General features: G+C 45.2%; 1 protein-coding gene across 1 annotated transcript in view; it reads right to left on the bottom strand.

Moving 5' to 3' along the window:
- Positions 1–430: 430 nt before the first annotated feature.
- WDR86 (WD repeat domain 86) overlaps positions 431–17,933 on the bottom strand; it is a 46,450-nt gene continuing 28,947 nt past the window's right edge. The window contains exons 8-11 of the mRNA XM_079946990.1: positions 10,590–10,693; positions 6,326–8,903; positions 1,427–6,246; positions 431–1,319 (exon numbers count right to left, since the gene is read on the bottom strand). Coding sequence (XP_079803116.1) covers positions 8,685–8,903; positions 10,590–10,693 — 323 coding nt within the window. The 3' untranslated portion in view covers positions 431–1,319; positions 1,427–6,246; positions 6,326–8,684. The remainder of the gene's footprint in view (positions 1,320–1,426; positions 6,247–6,325; positions 8,904–10,589; positions 10,694–17,933) is intronic.

Raw genomic sequence — 17,933 nt, forward strand, 5'->3', positions numbered from 1 at the left:
TGTGACTAGCTCTGATATCTTCTGGTCGCAGAAATAGAGACCTAAGTGTATAGATTTTGTCCGTTCTTATAGATCTTTTTCTGGGCATCCTGTATTCTAGAGCCAGCTGTAAATCTATGGTGCATGGACTTTAAAGACCTGCTTTTTTTCAATAATGCAGTAACAACCAATAAAAAACCCCACGCATCCATCACATTTATTGCAGTTTTCCCATAAAGCTGAGGACTGCCCATTTGGAAGTGGTAGGCACTGAAGTTAATTATCTTTAAAGGAAGAGGCTCTTGGGCAATGTCCCACGTTGCTTTTCCCTGCTGATGCTTTTCCCTGGAAAAGTGGTGCAAGTGTGCATATTCATACTATACAAATAGCCAGACATGTGCTTGAACTTCAGTTGCAGTACATCAGTTTAAGAGACTGTTTCAAGGGGGTCCAATTGCAGCCATTTTGTAATCTCTTCCCCTTGTCGTCAAAATGCAAATGAAAGAAATACTGCAAGCAGAGCTTTTAGAAATGGGCTGGTGGGTTCTCCTGAGCTGCCATGCTTAACCCTGTTCAAGAAGGAAATTGTGTGGCCTCGCTTACACTAAACCAAACCATGCCTTAGCAAAAAGGAGCAAGCATGCCAGGCACTCAGAGCGAATATCATGGTCACTAGGCCGTGGTTCGGTTTAGCGCTGTGAGTGAACCTAGACTTGAGGTGTGTCTCCCTGAAACAAACCACTAGTGGTGAATCTAAAACAAACCACAAACTTGGATTCACACACAACACCAAGCCCAAACCATGCCTTAGCTCTGGGTAATATGGCAGGAACAGGACAAGGGGAGGAGTGAAAGGGCTGTGATTTTTGCTCTGGGTACCAGCACACATGCTCATTTTTGCCAAGCCATAATTTGGCTTAGTGTTACGCACAGCCTGTGACATGGTCTTTAGTCTAGGCTGTGCTTGTCCAGTAGTTCCAAAATTTAAGGTTTCTTTCCTTAAAAATAGAAGTGTGTTAAAAGTACAAAGGCAAGCGCCATGCTGTATTAAACCAGTTAAACCATCCAGTTCAGTACTGGAATCATGCCATCATTGGCTCCGTGGGATCTCATGCAAAGAAACACCTTTTCCAGTTTTTGCAGTATCCCGTAACTGCTAAATTTGTGTCTTCAGTAAATCATCCTGCACTGTGCTCACTGCTGATTAGCAAACCTTGGAAAATTAACTTGCAAACTGCAGCCATAGAGAGCCTGTAGGTGGTTTTGATCTGGACAGGGTTGGCAATGTGGTATGATTCTTCCTTGTACTGCTGGCTTACAAATCACTCCCCTCCTTTATCCTTCCAATCAAATTGGATTGAGTGGTGATGTCACCTGACTTTTTTTTTTTTAGCGTTTGCTGAATTCATCCTGGATACAACACACCAGGCCAAGTTGGTGGTGTGACTGTGGACCTCACCTTAAGCCCCTCTTGATAACCAGACAGGGAACTCCTGGTTTTAGTGGTGATGTGGACACAATCTCATGTGCATTTATGTATACACCAGTTTTTGCAGCTATAAACAAGGGGAATAAAGAATTGTTGGTAAAAACATGGCAGACACTATTTTTTAACCTGCCTAGCAGTCCTAGTTCTGAAGGCAGCCTCCAATGTATTTAAAATGCAACAAAATAGGCAAAAGAAACTAGTAAGAGGCAAATATGTATACAAGTTTTTTCCACAGATGTTCCAGCTGCTACTCTGCTTCTGAATCCCTGGACCACAAAAAATCTCAGAGTAAATTGCCCTGCAATGTTAGTCACTGCCTCCTTAAGTCTCCTGCAGTTTGGTCTCCTAGGGGCAGATTCAAGAGGCACCAGGAGAGCAAACGTGTTTATATAGCAATAAAGCTTCATGATCTTAACTGGCACCCACATTTTAAGTATTAATGAAGAACTACAATTATTGCCTCTGATCTAGTAACTTCTGTTTTTATGATGTGATGGTTCTTGCACCCAAACCTTTCCTCCTGTGACACAGGATAAAAACCTTGGTCCTTGAAGAGACCTTCCCAAACTGAAAAATAAGTTGCTGTCTCGCCACTAGAGGTCAGCCGGGATTCATTCAGTATTTTAACTAATATGAGACAGAAATGCAGGGTTCCTGTTCTGGAGATAATGCTCCTTAAGGCTGCGCTGGACTTAACTTGCTGCCATTAAAATGGCTTGGTCAGGACAGGGGCAGGCAGCCAGGTCACGGAGCATCATTCTCCCCTCAAGGCACACCCCAAAAGCCACAAACCAAGTCTGCTGGTCATCATCAGAAGGCGATCTTGAACCTGGATGTATTGTGTGCACATTAGGCACCTTACTTCACTTTTCCAAGGGACAGGACTAGAAAATGGTTTTGTTTTTCTGAAATGTGTGGATGCACTTTGGGTGGCAACTTTATGATTGAACACAGTCATTTGGGTGAGGACAAGTACCAGGCACATGAGATTTGCTTCTCAGATAAGGGGGGATGTAGCAGCTCCTCCTACCAGTGTCATTGTCCTGACACCTAACTAGCACTTTCTGATGGGAAGACAATGTGCTGGTTATCTGTTATGCTTTCAGCCATACAGACAGAATAAAGAGTATCTGCACTTGCTTGGAGACTAAATTCATTTTATGAATTCTTGAAAGGCCTAGCCATAGTGGTGGAGAGGAAGTGGGGCTCCTGACACTTTTTCTGTAGCCTTTTTGGTGTTTGGTTTCTTAACTGTGTTTTAAATACAGTGGTACCTCGGGTTAAGAACTTAATTCGTTCTGGAGGTCCATTCTTAACCTGAAACTGTTCTTAACCTGAAGCACCACTTTAGCTAATAGCTGCCGCTGCGCCACCGCTGCACGATTTCTGTTCTCATCCTGAAGCAAAGTTCTTAACCCGATGTAATATTTCTGGGTTAGTGGAGTCTGTAAACTGAAGCGTATTCAACCCGAGGTACCACTGTACAGGCTGTGAACTGTGCTTGCTTGCTTGCTGTGTCTGTTGTAAAGACACTTCTTGCTTTTTACAGCTTGTTTTTAATTGTGTTATATTGGTGTGTGTGTGTGTGTGTGTGTGTATGTGTGTGTGTGTGTGTGTGTGTGTGTATATTTATATTAGTCGTATCTCCGTTTACGTAATCTTCTGGTTATGTAAACTTCGGGATGCACTCGCGGCAAACCTGGAAGTATTTTACCAGGTTTTGCTACGCATGTGCAGAAGCAGTCCTCATGTTGCGGAAACCTCGGGATCTGACCCAACCTCCGGAATGGATCCCATCTGCAACCGGAGGTACCACTGTATATATAAATTTGTCAACTGCCCCGGGAATATTTACTGATGGTTGGCTAGAGAAATAACAATTTCAATGGTCGTGATTTACCCAGGCTTGCAAGCCTGTTAATATGAGCAGAAAACTGAGGGTAAGTTGTAGTTTGAGAGACAAAGAGACGTGTGCCACCCTGTGACATCTTCCCCCAAGAAGTACAAGTCCCCAAGTTCCTTTGTTCTTGTTGACACTTCCTATGCATAGGCAGCAGGAGCCAGCAAGGCTTGGCCTCTTGACTGGCAGCATGAGGAAGAGACAAACAGTAATTGAAGGCGGTGAGACCTCAGGGACAGTGGAAGCCGGTGCCCCAAACATGTGAGTTAAAGCTTTGGCCTCCTGGCTCCAGAGCACCTAAAAAGATTTGTCATCCATGCCATACATTTAAAGCGCTCATATCTCACTGTTAACAGCCATGGTCTCCCAGATAATCCTGGGATGTGTAGTTTGTTAAGGGTGCTGAGAGTAATGAGCTGCCACAGAGCTACAATTCTCAGCACCCTTTATACAAACTACAGTTCCCAGCGCACTTTGCAGGAAGCCATAACTGTTGAAATTAAGGAACAGGAAATTGTCTAAATGGCTTTTGTCATGCATGTTTATACCATTGAAACACCATCCTGAGCAAATCAAGCATCTAGAAGTGTAAGCAAGTTTAAACAAAGCTAACGTGTGGATGTTGATTGATGGGGAAAATTTTAAAATAAATAATAAGAATACAGGGCTAGTTCAATTACACTATACCATAGGGTATTGTAAGTAAGGGTATGGGCAAGAAGCAATTCCAGAAGGCCCAGGAGAAGCAGATGGCAGTGGTGAGGAGAGGGGATTACTAGGAATGAGATCAGGAGATGTTGGGGAGCTGCCATGTTTGCAGGCAAGCAGTCAAGGCACATGCAGGCTCTTTGGTCAGTGGGGCTCAGCACCCACCTGGGCAAATGTGCCAAACTGAAGCAGCCTGGATTCAACCTGGGAACATGAGCCCTTCAGGGGGCCTCTGTCATTTGAGGATGATGATAACATGGATAGAATACTGCCCTACTTCACAAAAGAGTTTATGTGGAGAAGGTCCATAGCACCTCCAGCTAGTGCTGGGAGTGCTCCTTTCCTGAAACCCTGGAGAGCTGCTGCCAGTCAGTGTAGACAGTAGTGAGTTAGATGGACCGCCGGTCTGACTCATGTAAGGCAGCTTCCTGTCTTCCACTGAAACGTTAATGGGGAGACGCCTCGCAAGCGGCTTCTTTTCGTAAGGAAGCCTTCCATTAGCACCTACCACGTGCCATTTGGCTTTCCTTTTTAAAAATAAGTTTTAAAAATTTGTAGAGTTGTCACATTTATGAGTACTATGAGAGCTAATTAGTGTAGAAGCCATTAGCCCTTGGTCTTTTACTTGGAACGCTGAAAGCACCCCAAAAGCTGCCACTCCAGCTGGAGAGAATTGTGCAAGTATTTGCAGTTTGCACAGCAAGAGTAATTGGCAAAAGCGTGAGAATGTTGTAATCTGCTCAGGAACAGGAAGGCAAATAAAAGATGCATTCATCCACCCCAAACGAGCAGGCAGAAGAATTGGCTGGAAGCCTCAAAAGCCGTCCCGTCCCCCCGCCAACTCTCTGACACTGTAGGACTGGTACTATTGAAGTCAATTGAACTACTCCACAGTCTCCCTTGCCGCCCCTTTTTCTCCTGTGCCCAGTTAACTCTGCTGCTCATCCTTGCTCAAACCCTATCAAGATTGCAACCTAATAATAATAATAATAAGTAATCCAGTCATTTAAAAATAAAATATTGGCCCATGCCCTCCCCTCCAGGAAGCTATCAGCTGCAAGGGAGCTCTTGTGCAACTTATACCAAATGCCCGCCTTCTTCTCATTTAGGGATATTTAGCCTCTTGGTTTTTTCCCCATATATGAATTACACTTCTGAATGAATGAACTTTATTACGGTCACAGACCAGCATAAGAAAAAAAATTCATATACCAGTATGTATTTTTTGAACTTTTGCCAACCTCTGGGATTTCCCTTTAGCATGATGCTACCTCCATTCTTGGCTTCCTCTGTTTTGCCTCCATTTCCCTCAGCACTGCCCACCTGAGTTGTTATTAGAGGAAATGGCTGTTTCATTAAAGGCAAACTGAAAGCAAGGTTTGTCACCTGCTTTGGCATTGTATGATTTATTATTATTATTATTGAAACGAAAAGCTGCTGGAGGGAACCAGATTAGGACTATGGGGTGGGAATGGTAGCAGTGGGGACACCAATTGGGATCACTGTAGGGGCAATGGGTGAATGCACAACCTGCTTTGGTCAGCTAGCAATTGGCTTTTTTTAATTCAGTCTAGTGAAGAGAGAGGATTATAGATAAAGTATACACACACTTCAGATTTATATAGCGCTTGCACCGTTCAAAGCATTTCACTGCATACACTATTTGCAGTAATCCTTACACCAGACCTGTAAAGTAAGCCAGTGTTGTTATTGCAGATGAGGAGACTGAGGTTGAACTAACAGGGCCAGGTAGTGTATTTGTGGCTGAGAGCTGTGAACCAGCAGCCTCACAGCTCATTCTCTCAAGTCACTACACCAGGAATGAGCTTTGGGAGGAAAGCAGTGATTCCTGCTGACCCACCCACCAGCAGTGCCTTCTTGAGTTGGCTTTCTAGCAATATAACTTGCTGTTTAGAGGTATAGGATCAGCCTTGTGGGCCAAATTTGACAGAAGATGGGACTGCTCTTCTGCCAACCACCTCACCTCACAATGACATCAGGTGCAAGGTGCTTGGAAGTCCCCAAGTTGGGTTTCAAAGCACCTTGCAAGTCGTTGCTAAAAGGAAGGATTTCCCCCTCTGCTTTTGCAGGGATTTCCATGCAAACCCTTTCCTGAAACATTAAAGGGTTTGGCTGGAATGCTGCCAAACTGAGCAGGATTTAACCCCCACTATCAGCTGAGCTGGGGTTAAATCCTGCTCAACTTGGCTGTCCGCCACAATGCCAAACTGAACAGGTTTTAACCCTACACAGTTGATGAGCAGGGTTGTTAATTCCTGCTGCTTTGGCTGCATGTGTTTGTTCCCTGCTGGTAACAGGCGCATGCAGCCAATGCAGGATTTAAGTCCATCGGATGATATAATGAGTGATGTCAGCTGATGGGAAGGTGTGCATGGTTAGAGGAAAATGGTCTTATAGGCCAACTTGGATGCCCTGGTGGGCTAAGATTAGCCCACAGGCCAGAGGTTCCCAGTCCCTGGGATAGAGGAATTATAAATTATTTTAACCGCAGATACAGCCAGTACTTACAAAATTGCTGCCTGCCTTTTCTCCCCTATGCCAGTTATATTTCTTGTGTTAAACTTTTGTTTGATGCCAATGCTTTGGAATATGGAAGCCTTTCTCCTGCTGTCATTAAAATCAGTCCAAAAGGGAAAAAATGAACACATTTAGTGTTATCTCTATGACAGTTTTTATTACCCCCCCCCTTTTGTCACAGGCACTGGCTCGGTATGCTACACAACAAAGAAAGCCACACACAAGTGATTAAAGTACTTGTTTCAGTTAAACACTGCTACAACAAAATCCACAACATCATAGTTACATATTTATGGCTCAGTGGTTATCTAAACAAACATCAAAGGGAGAAAACCAGGGTAGGAGATTGCTTCCCCAGGTGGAGAAACTCAGCTGCACAAGCAACAGAGATCTTCCAAAGCCTCATGCTAGACTCTACTTCCTTTGTCTTTCATGAACAGAAAAGAAGCTCACACAGCTTCCACTCCACATATGTCCCATCTCAAGGACAGGTTCCAAGTCACTCTGCTGGGCCCATATTCCACACATTCACACACACATCTTTGCTGCAAGGGTTCCTCTCCAGTGAAGGACAGGAAATTTATCTCCCTGCTCCTTCTGCCACCAAGGAACCTACACACCTTTACTTCTGAAAGAGCTTACGTCAGACCCTCATTCCATCACCAGTCCCCATGGAGATTATCACAAGTATCTCCTACCCACTTACAAAAAACACTCCATATTTTACCCTGATAGAAAGCAGACCGATTTGCTCCAGCCGTATCCTCGTGAAGACAAGCCCAACCATTTTCCAGTTCCCAATAGTTGCCAGAAACCTCTCGCCCTGAAACCCAGTTTTGCTTTTAAGAGCCTTTTGCTTTCAACAGAAGTTTGAAAAACAAATCAGTAAGTGAGGTTTTTTGTGGCCTGGAGCTGAATATGCTCATCTGTAGATCAAACTCTTGTTTAAGGGCCACCTGGAGAGGCCAGTGCAAAAGCTCACAACCCACCACAATGGCAATTTCTGCACATCACACTAAACTAAGCCATGGCCTAGTGCAGATGTGGAAATGTGCTGGCTCCCCAAGTGGAAAGGCAGCTGTGCAAAGTGCTGATTGGTGGGTGGCTGTGATCCCACCTTGGATGCAATATGCTTTGCATACGCATCATGCTCTATGGGGAGCGGGGGGGGGGGGAGGTTGTAAAAGTGCCACATCATTCATGAACTTATCCATCCATTTAGCATGATTCATTTGCAAATATTTGCAAAACTGCTCTGAGGAGAACGAGGGATTACAGACATCAGTAATCAGTGCTCTGCTTAGCTGGCTCTGCTGCAAAACCCAGAGAAGCAGTTTCCCCTGGTGTTAAATTATGGAATGGGAATATGTTGTTAACAAGGCATTAAGTACACATCCAATGCACGGCAACTGCTTTTTCCTGCATGTACCATTAAATACCTTTCCAGGTCTGGGCACAAAGCAAATGGGGGGGGGGGAGTTACCATATACCTCTGTTCTGTGACACGCCACCTAAACATGACATCAGGCTCCCTAACCTATGACTGACCTGTTAAAGCTCTGGCTTCCACCCCTGAGTCTTCCTTGCCCCCTCTTTCTGAGCGGCTCCTAGTTGTACTGGCTCTGTGGGCCCAGTTGCTTAGAAATCTGCACCTGCAGCGTGCAGGATGAGACATCTCTGTAGGCAACAAATGGTGTGTGATGCAGTAGGCCAACAAAACGGGCATTTCTATATGTTCACGAGAATAGATACATCATCATGAAATAGGTATCTGTCATAGTTCACTTCCCTGCTGCTTTTTTGTTGCCATTTCATCAGGCCAGGATCGTGCCCACACAGCTTGTGACCCACCTTGCTGAACGCAGCCCACCCAGGATACAAGGCTGTGGCCAGCCAGATGCTTGATTATGGCAGGTGGGCAGAAATGCCAGGACATGGAATTTGAGCCCCTGATAGGCCTGCTCAGTATAATGAGCTACAGGCTGCATTTGGCTTGGTAAGTCAGTTGGCTCAGGCGTTCCCTTCTGTAGTTGACTGGGTGCTTCCTGTCCTCTCGCACCAGCCCAGCCATCACACGAGCTCCACGGCCTCCTGCTCCCCCCTGTTTTCCTGGTGCACCATGCAGCCCACTTTGTTGTTGAAGAGCCGAGACAGGCTTCCCTTCTGAGAACGCCTGCCCTGGATCGACCTCTCCTTCCAGCGCCTCTTGCTCCGCTTGCTGACCTGCCGTATGTCCCAGATCCTTAGCGTGCCGTCGTGGGAGGCCGTGTACAGTAATTCGTTGTGAATCTGGAACAAAAGTGCCGTATTTTAAAAGGACAGCTTAACCATAGTCACAACACAGCACACAGAAGCAAAGAGGCAGCTTCTCTGTTCCTTTTTTTGTACAACCCATTTGTGGAGTGGGGTTTTCTCCCTTCCTTCGAGTCCAATCCCAGAGTGGGGCATGGGTTGCGATTCGGTGCTTCTGCACATGCGCGACCCCCGAAACTCAGAAGTAACCCATTCCGGTACTTCTGGGTTTTGGCGTGTCTGTAACCCGAGGTATGACTGTATGGTGGTTCAGTTTGCGGCCCAAGGGCCATATGTGGCCCTCAATGCCATTTTTGATTAGCCCTCGGCAAAACTTGACACACACCCCAACCTTCACACTGCCTCCCCAAATATGCTTTTCAGGGGAGTTGTAGATCAGCAACATCTGGAGCACCAAAGGTTCCCCACATCTGTGATACGTGACAGGTAAAAAGACACCCACAGTTTTGTCAGAGGCAGGACCTGTTCATGTGCAACCAAAGGGAGCACACAAAGAAAACGGGAAGTACTCCTTTATTTCCCCTCACCCTGCCTCCAGCATCATGAGAAGAAGAAAGTGTGGCAAGCACAGAAGGAACAAAGTCTGGCAGAGGAGGTCTGCTAATGCCTACCACTCAGAAGCAGACACAACACCCAGCCAGAGTCAGTGTGTGAACCCAGCTTCAAACTGTTAGTGGCAGGAGATGCAATTCTAATTTTATTTATACTTAAAAACCTAAGTAATTTTTAACGAAGTGTTTCAAATGTAACGAAACCTAAAGAGGCATCATTAGCTTGACCTCCTGGCTCCCACTTCCTGCGGGCACCATCCAAAAAACAAAGGGCTCTTGACTCACCCCACTCCATGCAGCACAAAAGAGCAATAGAGTGTTGTTTTTTCCAGGGAGCTGCTCACTGCCATGTGCCTATCTTGGCTCACGAATGTGAGTGCATAACAGAAGAGCACAGCCAATGCCTCTCTCGCTGCTCACTCTGACTGAAGCTTTTGGCCTTCATCTCAGGCATGTTGGGTGCATAATTATGAGAGGACTCAGCTAAAGAGTCCACTTTTGTTTACTGGGGAGGAATGGGTGAAAGAGCTTTTTTGCATGTGCCTTAGCTCACTGAGAGCCTGCAGACTGGGGTTATAGCAAGCAGCCAGGTATGAAGTCTACGGGGGCTGGCTTGAATCCCCAGGTTGCCTAAGCAACATTTGGTTGGATATTGTGAATTAACTTAGGATCCAGTCACCATGGATGGGTCTGGAACTTATTTTAAAGCTGTCTAAGCAAATCAACTTCACAGGGTGACCCTATGAGCAAGGAAACAACCCCCCCCCCCCAGTAGAGCCTTTTTCTTAAGAATTGTCCACATCCATCATTGCACAACAATTGATGAATTTAGGTAACAATGTCAGTCCATTATTCCATCTGGCTGAGCCTTGTCTGACCAGCAGGAAGGGGCTCTTCAATGCTCTTTTCTAGCCTACCTGGAGATGCTAAGGATTGAACCTGAGGCCTTCAGCATCCAAAGCATGTGTTATAAAAGTGAGCTATGGCCCAGCCTGCCATTAATAGCTAACAGAAGGAACCCTTAAGCGGTTGTAAAGGAAGTGACACCAAACCATTCCTGACACACAGAGCTACAGCCAAGTGTTGTGCAGCTGCTCTTTGTGAGGCTCACCTGGATGCAGTTAATAACCAGCTTGTGACCTCGGAACACTCTTTGCAGGATGCCGGTCTTGGTATTAAAAGCTCGGGCACAGGCATCACCACTTCCTGTAAACACTGGAATGAAAACAAGGATGGGGGACATTCTCAGAATAACCTTTTTTTATTATTTGTTTGCTATTAAAATGTTTGTTTTCTCCTATTTTCAACCCAAAGGGTCAGCTTGGCAGGCAACAAAGCGAAGAGTCAAACTACACAAGGAAAGTGTCATTGAATTCATCAGAGCTTACTCCCTGATAAGTGGGTTCAGGGTTGTAGCCTAAAGCAAGTCTTATAAGGGGAAGGGGTAGAACAGAGAAAGTAAATGTGCCAACCCTTTGGGCATTATTTTCAGCTAATTCCCATTTTTTGATAGCTAATTCTAATTTGATAATCCACCCTGAGGCTGAATATAGCACTCAATAAAATAATAATATATGTCAGGGGAGTCGTAATGTATTTTTTCGCATTTTATCCTCACAACAAACTTGCAAGGTAGGCTGGAATGGGCACTTTCCCCAATTTTCTCAGTGAAATTCACAAGGAGGGGAACTGAACCCAACTATCTTATATATTTTGGCACTCCTCAGCTTTACTTTTTTTTAAAAAAAATATAAGCATTCACCAAATACCAAAGATGGAAACAACTGGCACATGCAAAAAAAAGCCTTAAAATTTATGACATCAATAAGAATTTATGACATCAATTATAAATTAAATCAAAGCTAAACACCCTATATAGCCATGTAATTTCCTTTTCGATCAGTTAGGCACGAAGACCAAATATACCACAGGATGTAACACAAACAATGAATCACTTAACAAGCAGAATGAGATTTTCTTTTCTTTAATTAATTGTTTGAACAACAGAGCAAGTCATTTTTAATCTTAGTGTCTTCTAAAAAGGGGCATTTCTATTTGGAATGTGTTAAATATTCTTTTTCATTCAATTAATATGGTTGTGAGGAAGGTGCAGGGGAGGTTGTATTTCCTGAGAATGCTCAGAGGATTGAATCTATCTCAGCACCTACTTCTGTCCTATTATCATAGTACCATTGAGAGTGTCTTAACCTATAGTATATTATCGTGGTATGGGAGCAGCTCTGGAATGGATAAAAAAGCCTTACAGAGAATAATTAAAATTGCCCAGAATGTTATTGGGCTCCAACTACCAACCCTGGATGAGATCTTCACGTCTCGCAGCTTGAAGAAGTCACACAATATCCTGAGAGATCCCACCCATCCTGCTCACAACCTCTTTGAACTGTTGCCTTCGGGCAGAAGATATAGGACAATGAAAACACGAACCACACGCCTTCTGAATAGTTTCTATCCAAGAGCTCTGATTGCACTAAACAATGATCTCAGGGCCAGTTGTAAGAAATAGCAAGCAGTGAGTAGTAAGGAATGAGATAGGTTTTAGGTTATGCTATGCTTCTAATAGGTTGTGTTATATTTTGGATTATGTATGTTTTAATAGATTATGTCTGAATAGGATGAGAGTGTTGGAGATACGTGCAAATGTGTATGTGAATCCGGTCTTGGGTGTTTGATTTTCGTTGTTGTGTATACTGTGTATATACGGACAATGACAATAAATTTATCTAATCTAATCTAATCTAATCTAATCTAACCCAGGGCATTTTTTACTTTGAAAAGGTATCCTGCTATAGAGACCCATAATCACAGGGTTCATGTGATAAACATAATCAAACAAAGGTTGCACTTACAATCCAGACATTCTATAAAGCAAGAAAAGGCTTCCAAAGGGTCCAGAATGGTGCCATGCCTGTCAAATTTAGAGTCCTCTCTTTAAGGTAATTCTTTGCCCTTTACCACCCACAGAGGTAATAGCTCCTCCCAGCACTCACGTGGTATCTTTCTCCTCCCATCTAGCAATGAATTCTTATTAATGGGTCTAGGTGGCAAACAGTTCTGGGTTGCAAAGAGCGGCACAGCCTCTGTTAGGTGTATTGGGAAGGGAAGGGCATTAGGAGTGAATTACACACGACGTCCAATTCATCCTTAAGCTCCTGTTTTCCTGCAGGTTAGATTGCTGGTATCTCCAGACTCCTGCCTGAAACCCTGGAGAGTTGCTGCCACTCTCTGCAAACAATACTGAGCTAGTTACAGGTAGGTAACCGTGTTGGTCTGCCGTAGTCGAAACAAAATAAAAAAAAATTCCTTCCAGTAGCACCTTAGAGACCAACTATGTTATTGGTATGAGCTTTCGTGTGCATTTGCTCGGGCTCAGAATAAGGGAGCTCCTGACTGGCTATGGTGTTAAGATGACAAGACATGAAAGAATGCATTACTAAAGCATTACTAAAGCCAGCAACTTTTGTGCAGCTCAGGCTGCAAGGGGTAGACTTCTAGCTTTAGTTGCCAAGGATGCTTTCTGGTATGATTGCTTCAGGTAGGCAAACATCCTCTCTACCCTTTCAATTCTAGCATGTCCAGGCTAAGAGGGAAGGAAACCTGTTGATGCAGAATGGGCATCAAAACACAACTGTTTTCAGCACAAATCATGCCACTTCAGCTGTATGCTTGCTGCACATCCAATATGCAACTGGGGTTGTGTCAGCGTGAATAAAGTCTGAAAGGGGTATCAGATTGGGTATATGTAGAAAAAAGGCATGCAAAGCCAGTAACGCCCTCTGAGAACATTTATTACTTTACATCCAATTACTACATTGTTGGGTGGTTTTTTTTTAACAGAGATCAGGAGAACAGTCCAAGTTTGCCAACTGCCAGGATGATTTTGTGCCATCTGGAAGCATTTATTCCTTAAACGCAAAGGCCTTGGTCTGCTGCTACAGAAGGGGAGAGGATGACTATCTCTGAATGAACAACTGACTGTTCTGCTTTTCTACCAAGGCCAAGGGTGCGCAGGGGGCAAAAAATAAAGAAAGACCCAGCTCAGAATACCTATGCACTTATAGCCCAAAATTACCTTAAAGTACCCTCAACGTTCAACTGAACGTGGGAGGGGGGGAGCATAATATAATTTGCAGTGTGGCTATGCAGCTTAATCTTTTGGGCTAGCAAGGTAGGGTACTGCCTGTTATTCTAAAGCAGCAATGCTGCAGCAAGCAAAGGCTCCAGCAGCCAAGTCAGCTGCTTGTGGCTGGAAAGCCAAACAGGATGTGTGTGACTGTTGCCATGGAAACAAAGGGGCAGTCCATTCTGTACTGAGCACCGGATGTTAGCTCAGTGTGTGTGTCATATGACCTGTACAGGATGTACATGGGTGGAGTTTGGAGTTTCTCTCTGTTTGTTGATGAGAGCAGACATGTTTTCTCTATATGACTGCTGAAGACAGGAATAAAACATGTAGATACATTTCTGTCTGAGTCTGATTCCCCTCCCTGGGGATATGCTGGAGAGCAGGGAGGAGGAGAAGCAGTTTGGTGTGTTTTTCTCACAGCCTGAGGAAAATCGCCGGAACGGACCTCGTGTGTTTTTCCTTCGGGAGTCGCCGGAGGGAGGTCGAACGAATTCAGCCGGTGCCTGGAGAGATAGGCACATACCTCTGACCGAGCCTGAATTCTGACATTGGTAGCAGTTGATGGTTGCTACGATCCATGGGAGTCTGCATCAAGGAGACTGTATTCATCCCTCTCCAAGAAGCCTGAGATGGATGCTGATTCTCTGCAGCAAGAAGCTGACCAGAAGAAGCTGAAAGCCAAGCTACGGAGCCCAGGTATGAGATTTTCGGGCTTAAGAGTGTGAATGCAGATGGATTAATTCTCTGCTTCATGGGAGCAATGTTTGGGAAAAACAGCTCCGAGAGAGAAGAGTCTGCATTCCAAACATTCCTGTGGTTTTTCCTGTCCAAGGAAAGGAATGTGGTTGCTTAGCAACGCAGATAAGGGCTGGAAGTCAGGCTATGCCCAGAGTGGCACAAACAAGTCGTGTTTTGACTAGGCCTTTACACAGGAACTGTTGGAAAGGGACTTTCCAAGCGGCTAGTGTTATTGCTGCCAGGTGCACAGAGTGTAAACAAGCCAGCTATTGGATTTTAGAGGCTTGTGTTTGAGAGTCAATGCAAGGACTCAAAATGGATGTCAAGAAGGGAAGCCTGCCTTCTCCACCCCTCTTGACCAGTGACAATTATGCATCTTGGTCTATTAAGATGAAGGCTTTGCTGCAGAATCAGAGACTGTTTAGGGTGATTGAGAACCCCATCCCTGCAGCACCAACGCCTGTTTGGGAGTCACAGGATATGAAGGCCAGAACTGCTATAATTCTGTGCGTGTCAGACTCTCAGCTTGTTCATATACAAGATTTAGAGCACGCGAAAGATGTTTGGGACACGCTGAGAAGGACACATCAGAGAGATGCAGGTTCTTCAGCGTTGCTGTATTTTGAAAAGCTGACTAACCTGAGGCTTGCGCCTGATGGAGATGTTCAAGCGCACCTGACGGAAATGAAATTTCTGCGTCAGCAGATGGTGGAACGCAATTTCCGTCTGCAGGAGGAAGTGTTTTGCTTCATGGTGATCAACAGCCTGAATCGGACTTACAAAACGGTTGCCAGTCAGCTGGGGTCTCTCCCAGCGCAAGATCTAACGTCGGACAGGGTCTTTGCCGTGATTCTGAACGAACATGACAGACTTGCCGCCCTGGAAGTCAAGGACAGGGGGAGGGAAGAACGGAGTTCAGACACCCCCACTGCTGTAGCTACTGGAGGAGACGCTGTAGCTTTGAACGTTGTCCGATGCCACAATTGTGGACAGACTGGGCATCTTCAGCGGTACTGCAGGAAGCCACGTCAGAACAAAGGAGCCAAGGGAAGCTCCACGAAGTCTGAGGCGTCAGGCAGAAGTCATGCCAAGTCACAGGCGAAGCCTGCAAAGGCTTTGATGTCCCTAAAAGCCACACCACAAGTGGGGAATTCCTTCATTTTAGACACGGGAGCGACGGTTCACATGACCCATCGCAGGGATTTGTTTTCGTCGTTTAAGAAGCAAAGCTTCGTTGTACAACAAGCCAACGGTCAAGAGCTGGAAGCCACCGGAATTGGGACTGTGTATCTTAAAAGTCTGAACTTGACTATAAACAATGTTTATTTGGTTCCAGAGTTGAAGTACAATCTGCTCAGCGTTTCGCAGATTGCCAAGAAGGGACTAAAACTGTCCTATGATGATCAACACTGCGAGATCTACAAAGATGGAGAGTTGTATCTTTCTGCCGAAGAGAAAGATGGACTGTATTTGTTGACTTTTGATCAAAGTGATTACATGGAATGTAATTCTTGTGATTCTAACATGATTTCTTTTGCAGGTGTAGCCAAGAAGAACGCCAAGCAGGTCACCTCGAGGGTCGACAAGGCATTTAAGCGGGTGTATGCTGATGTGATTGGTCCTTTAGCACCATCTAGAGGCAATGCAAAGTATTACCTAATATGTGTTGATTCTTTCACAGGTTTTGTCTGGATTTATCTTTTGGAGAGACCGAAAGAAGCCTTAGAAAGGTTTAAAGAGTTTTGTGATAAGGTTAAAAATATGCATGATGCTGACATAGATTGTCTTTGCACAGATGAGAAGCCAATTTTTCTCTTACAGGATTTCCAGAGGTTCCTGAAGAAGAAAGGGATAAGACACAAAATTGCAGCTTCCGAAGAAGCTTGGAAGAAATGTGTCTGTGTTAGGGTGAACAAAGAATTGCAAAAGGGAATGCATGCGCAATTGCTTAGTTCACATCTGCCACATGAGTACTGGGCTGAGTCACTAATGTCATATTGTTACACGTGGTTGAGAAAGTTTTCAAAAGAGTTGGGAAGTTCTCCTTTTGAGAAACTGTTCCATAGAAAACCTTCTGTTGCCCATTTCAAGGTTTTTGGGTCTCATGTGAGGACAGAAGCTCCAGGTGGAGTAAAGAATGCCAGAGGCATTTTTGTGGGTTATGAAAAGGGTCTCTACAGAGTAATTTTGTCTGAATCTGGTAAGGTGATTCTCACAAAATTTCTAGAGAGTGCTCCTGAACAGGAGAGAGTGATTGTTCACACATTTCCCACAGGTGATGATGATGATTCTGAAGATGATGATGATGAGTTTGATCTTATTGAGTTCAGTAGTACTGATGATGACAGCGATAGCTCAGACAGCTCAGTTGTCACAGTCATTGAGAAGAAATCTCACACAATGACTAGACCCTCAGAAGAGGAGGATGAACCACTGATTAAGCTTAGTACTGGTTCTTCAGAGAGTTCAGAGGCTGAACCAGAAAGCAAGGGAGAGCAGCACCTCTTACGTAGGTCTGAGAGAGCAACGAAGGGTGTACCACCCAAGAGGTATTCAAAAGAGTTTGCCAACCAAGCTATTGCATGTGTTGCTGTTGTAAACGACCAAGGTCGAATTGAAGCTGTGTCTGAGTCAGAGACAAAGGCACAACAGAGAGTTGCTAACCAAGGTAATGCAGAAGCACTCATTCCTTGGAAGTCACACAACCAGAGAGGTACATTGGTAAAACCAGTGGCGGGTAGTTCCAAGGGTGGAACTGAAACAACAGGGGAGTGTTATATGTATAACAACTGTTTGTTTTCTTCTCTGGATGACGCTTTGCTCGCTGCACGCATTGATACTTTAGGGGGAGTATGTTATTCTAAAGCAGCAATGCTGCAGCAAGCAAAGGCTCCAGCAGCCAAGTCAGCTGCTTGTGGCTGGAAAGCCAAACAGGATGTGTGTGACTGTTGCCATGGAAACAAAGGGGCAGTCCATTCTGTACTGAGCACCGGATGTTAGCTCAGTGTGTGTGTCATATGACCTGTACAGGATGTACATGGGTGGAGTTTGGAGTTTCTCTCTGTTTGTTGATGAGAGCAGACATGTTTTCTCTATATGACTGCTGAAGACAGGAATAAAACATGTAGATACACTTCTGTCTGAGTCTGATTCCCCTCCCTGGGGATATGCTGGAGAGCAGGGAGGAGGAGAAGCAGTTTGGTGTTGTCAGGGGTTCAGGGAGAGAGGCGCAGAGGAGGGAGGAGACCGAGAGTGAGGGAGAAGGATTCCAGCCTGACGAGGAAGAGGACGACAATGACCCGAGATGGTCCATGAGTCCGTCCAGTGAATCGGAGGATTCCCAAAAGGGAGCCCCCCTGGTCAAGCCAAGGGGAGCCCAAGGGGGAAGCAGTCAGGAGCAGGGGAACGTAGGGGGAACCGCCAGTGGGAGTTGGAGATCGAGACCGGCTTCTCCACCGGAACGGAGTGAAGAGGGTGGAGTTACCAGTGTGTCGGGAGGAACAGAACAAGGAGCAGAGGGGGGAAGGAGATCAGGGCAAGACGTCCTGCCGGAAGAGGCGGAAAGCAGTACCG

This window comes from Podarcis cretensis, assembly GCF_951804945.1.
Source record: "Podarcis cretensis genome assembly, chromosome: 12".
Taxonomy (NCBI): Eukaryota; Metazoa; Chordata; class Lepidosauria; order Squamata; family Lacertidae; genus Podarcis; species Podarcis cretensis.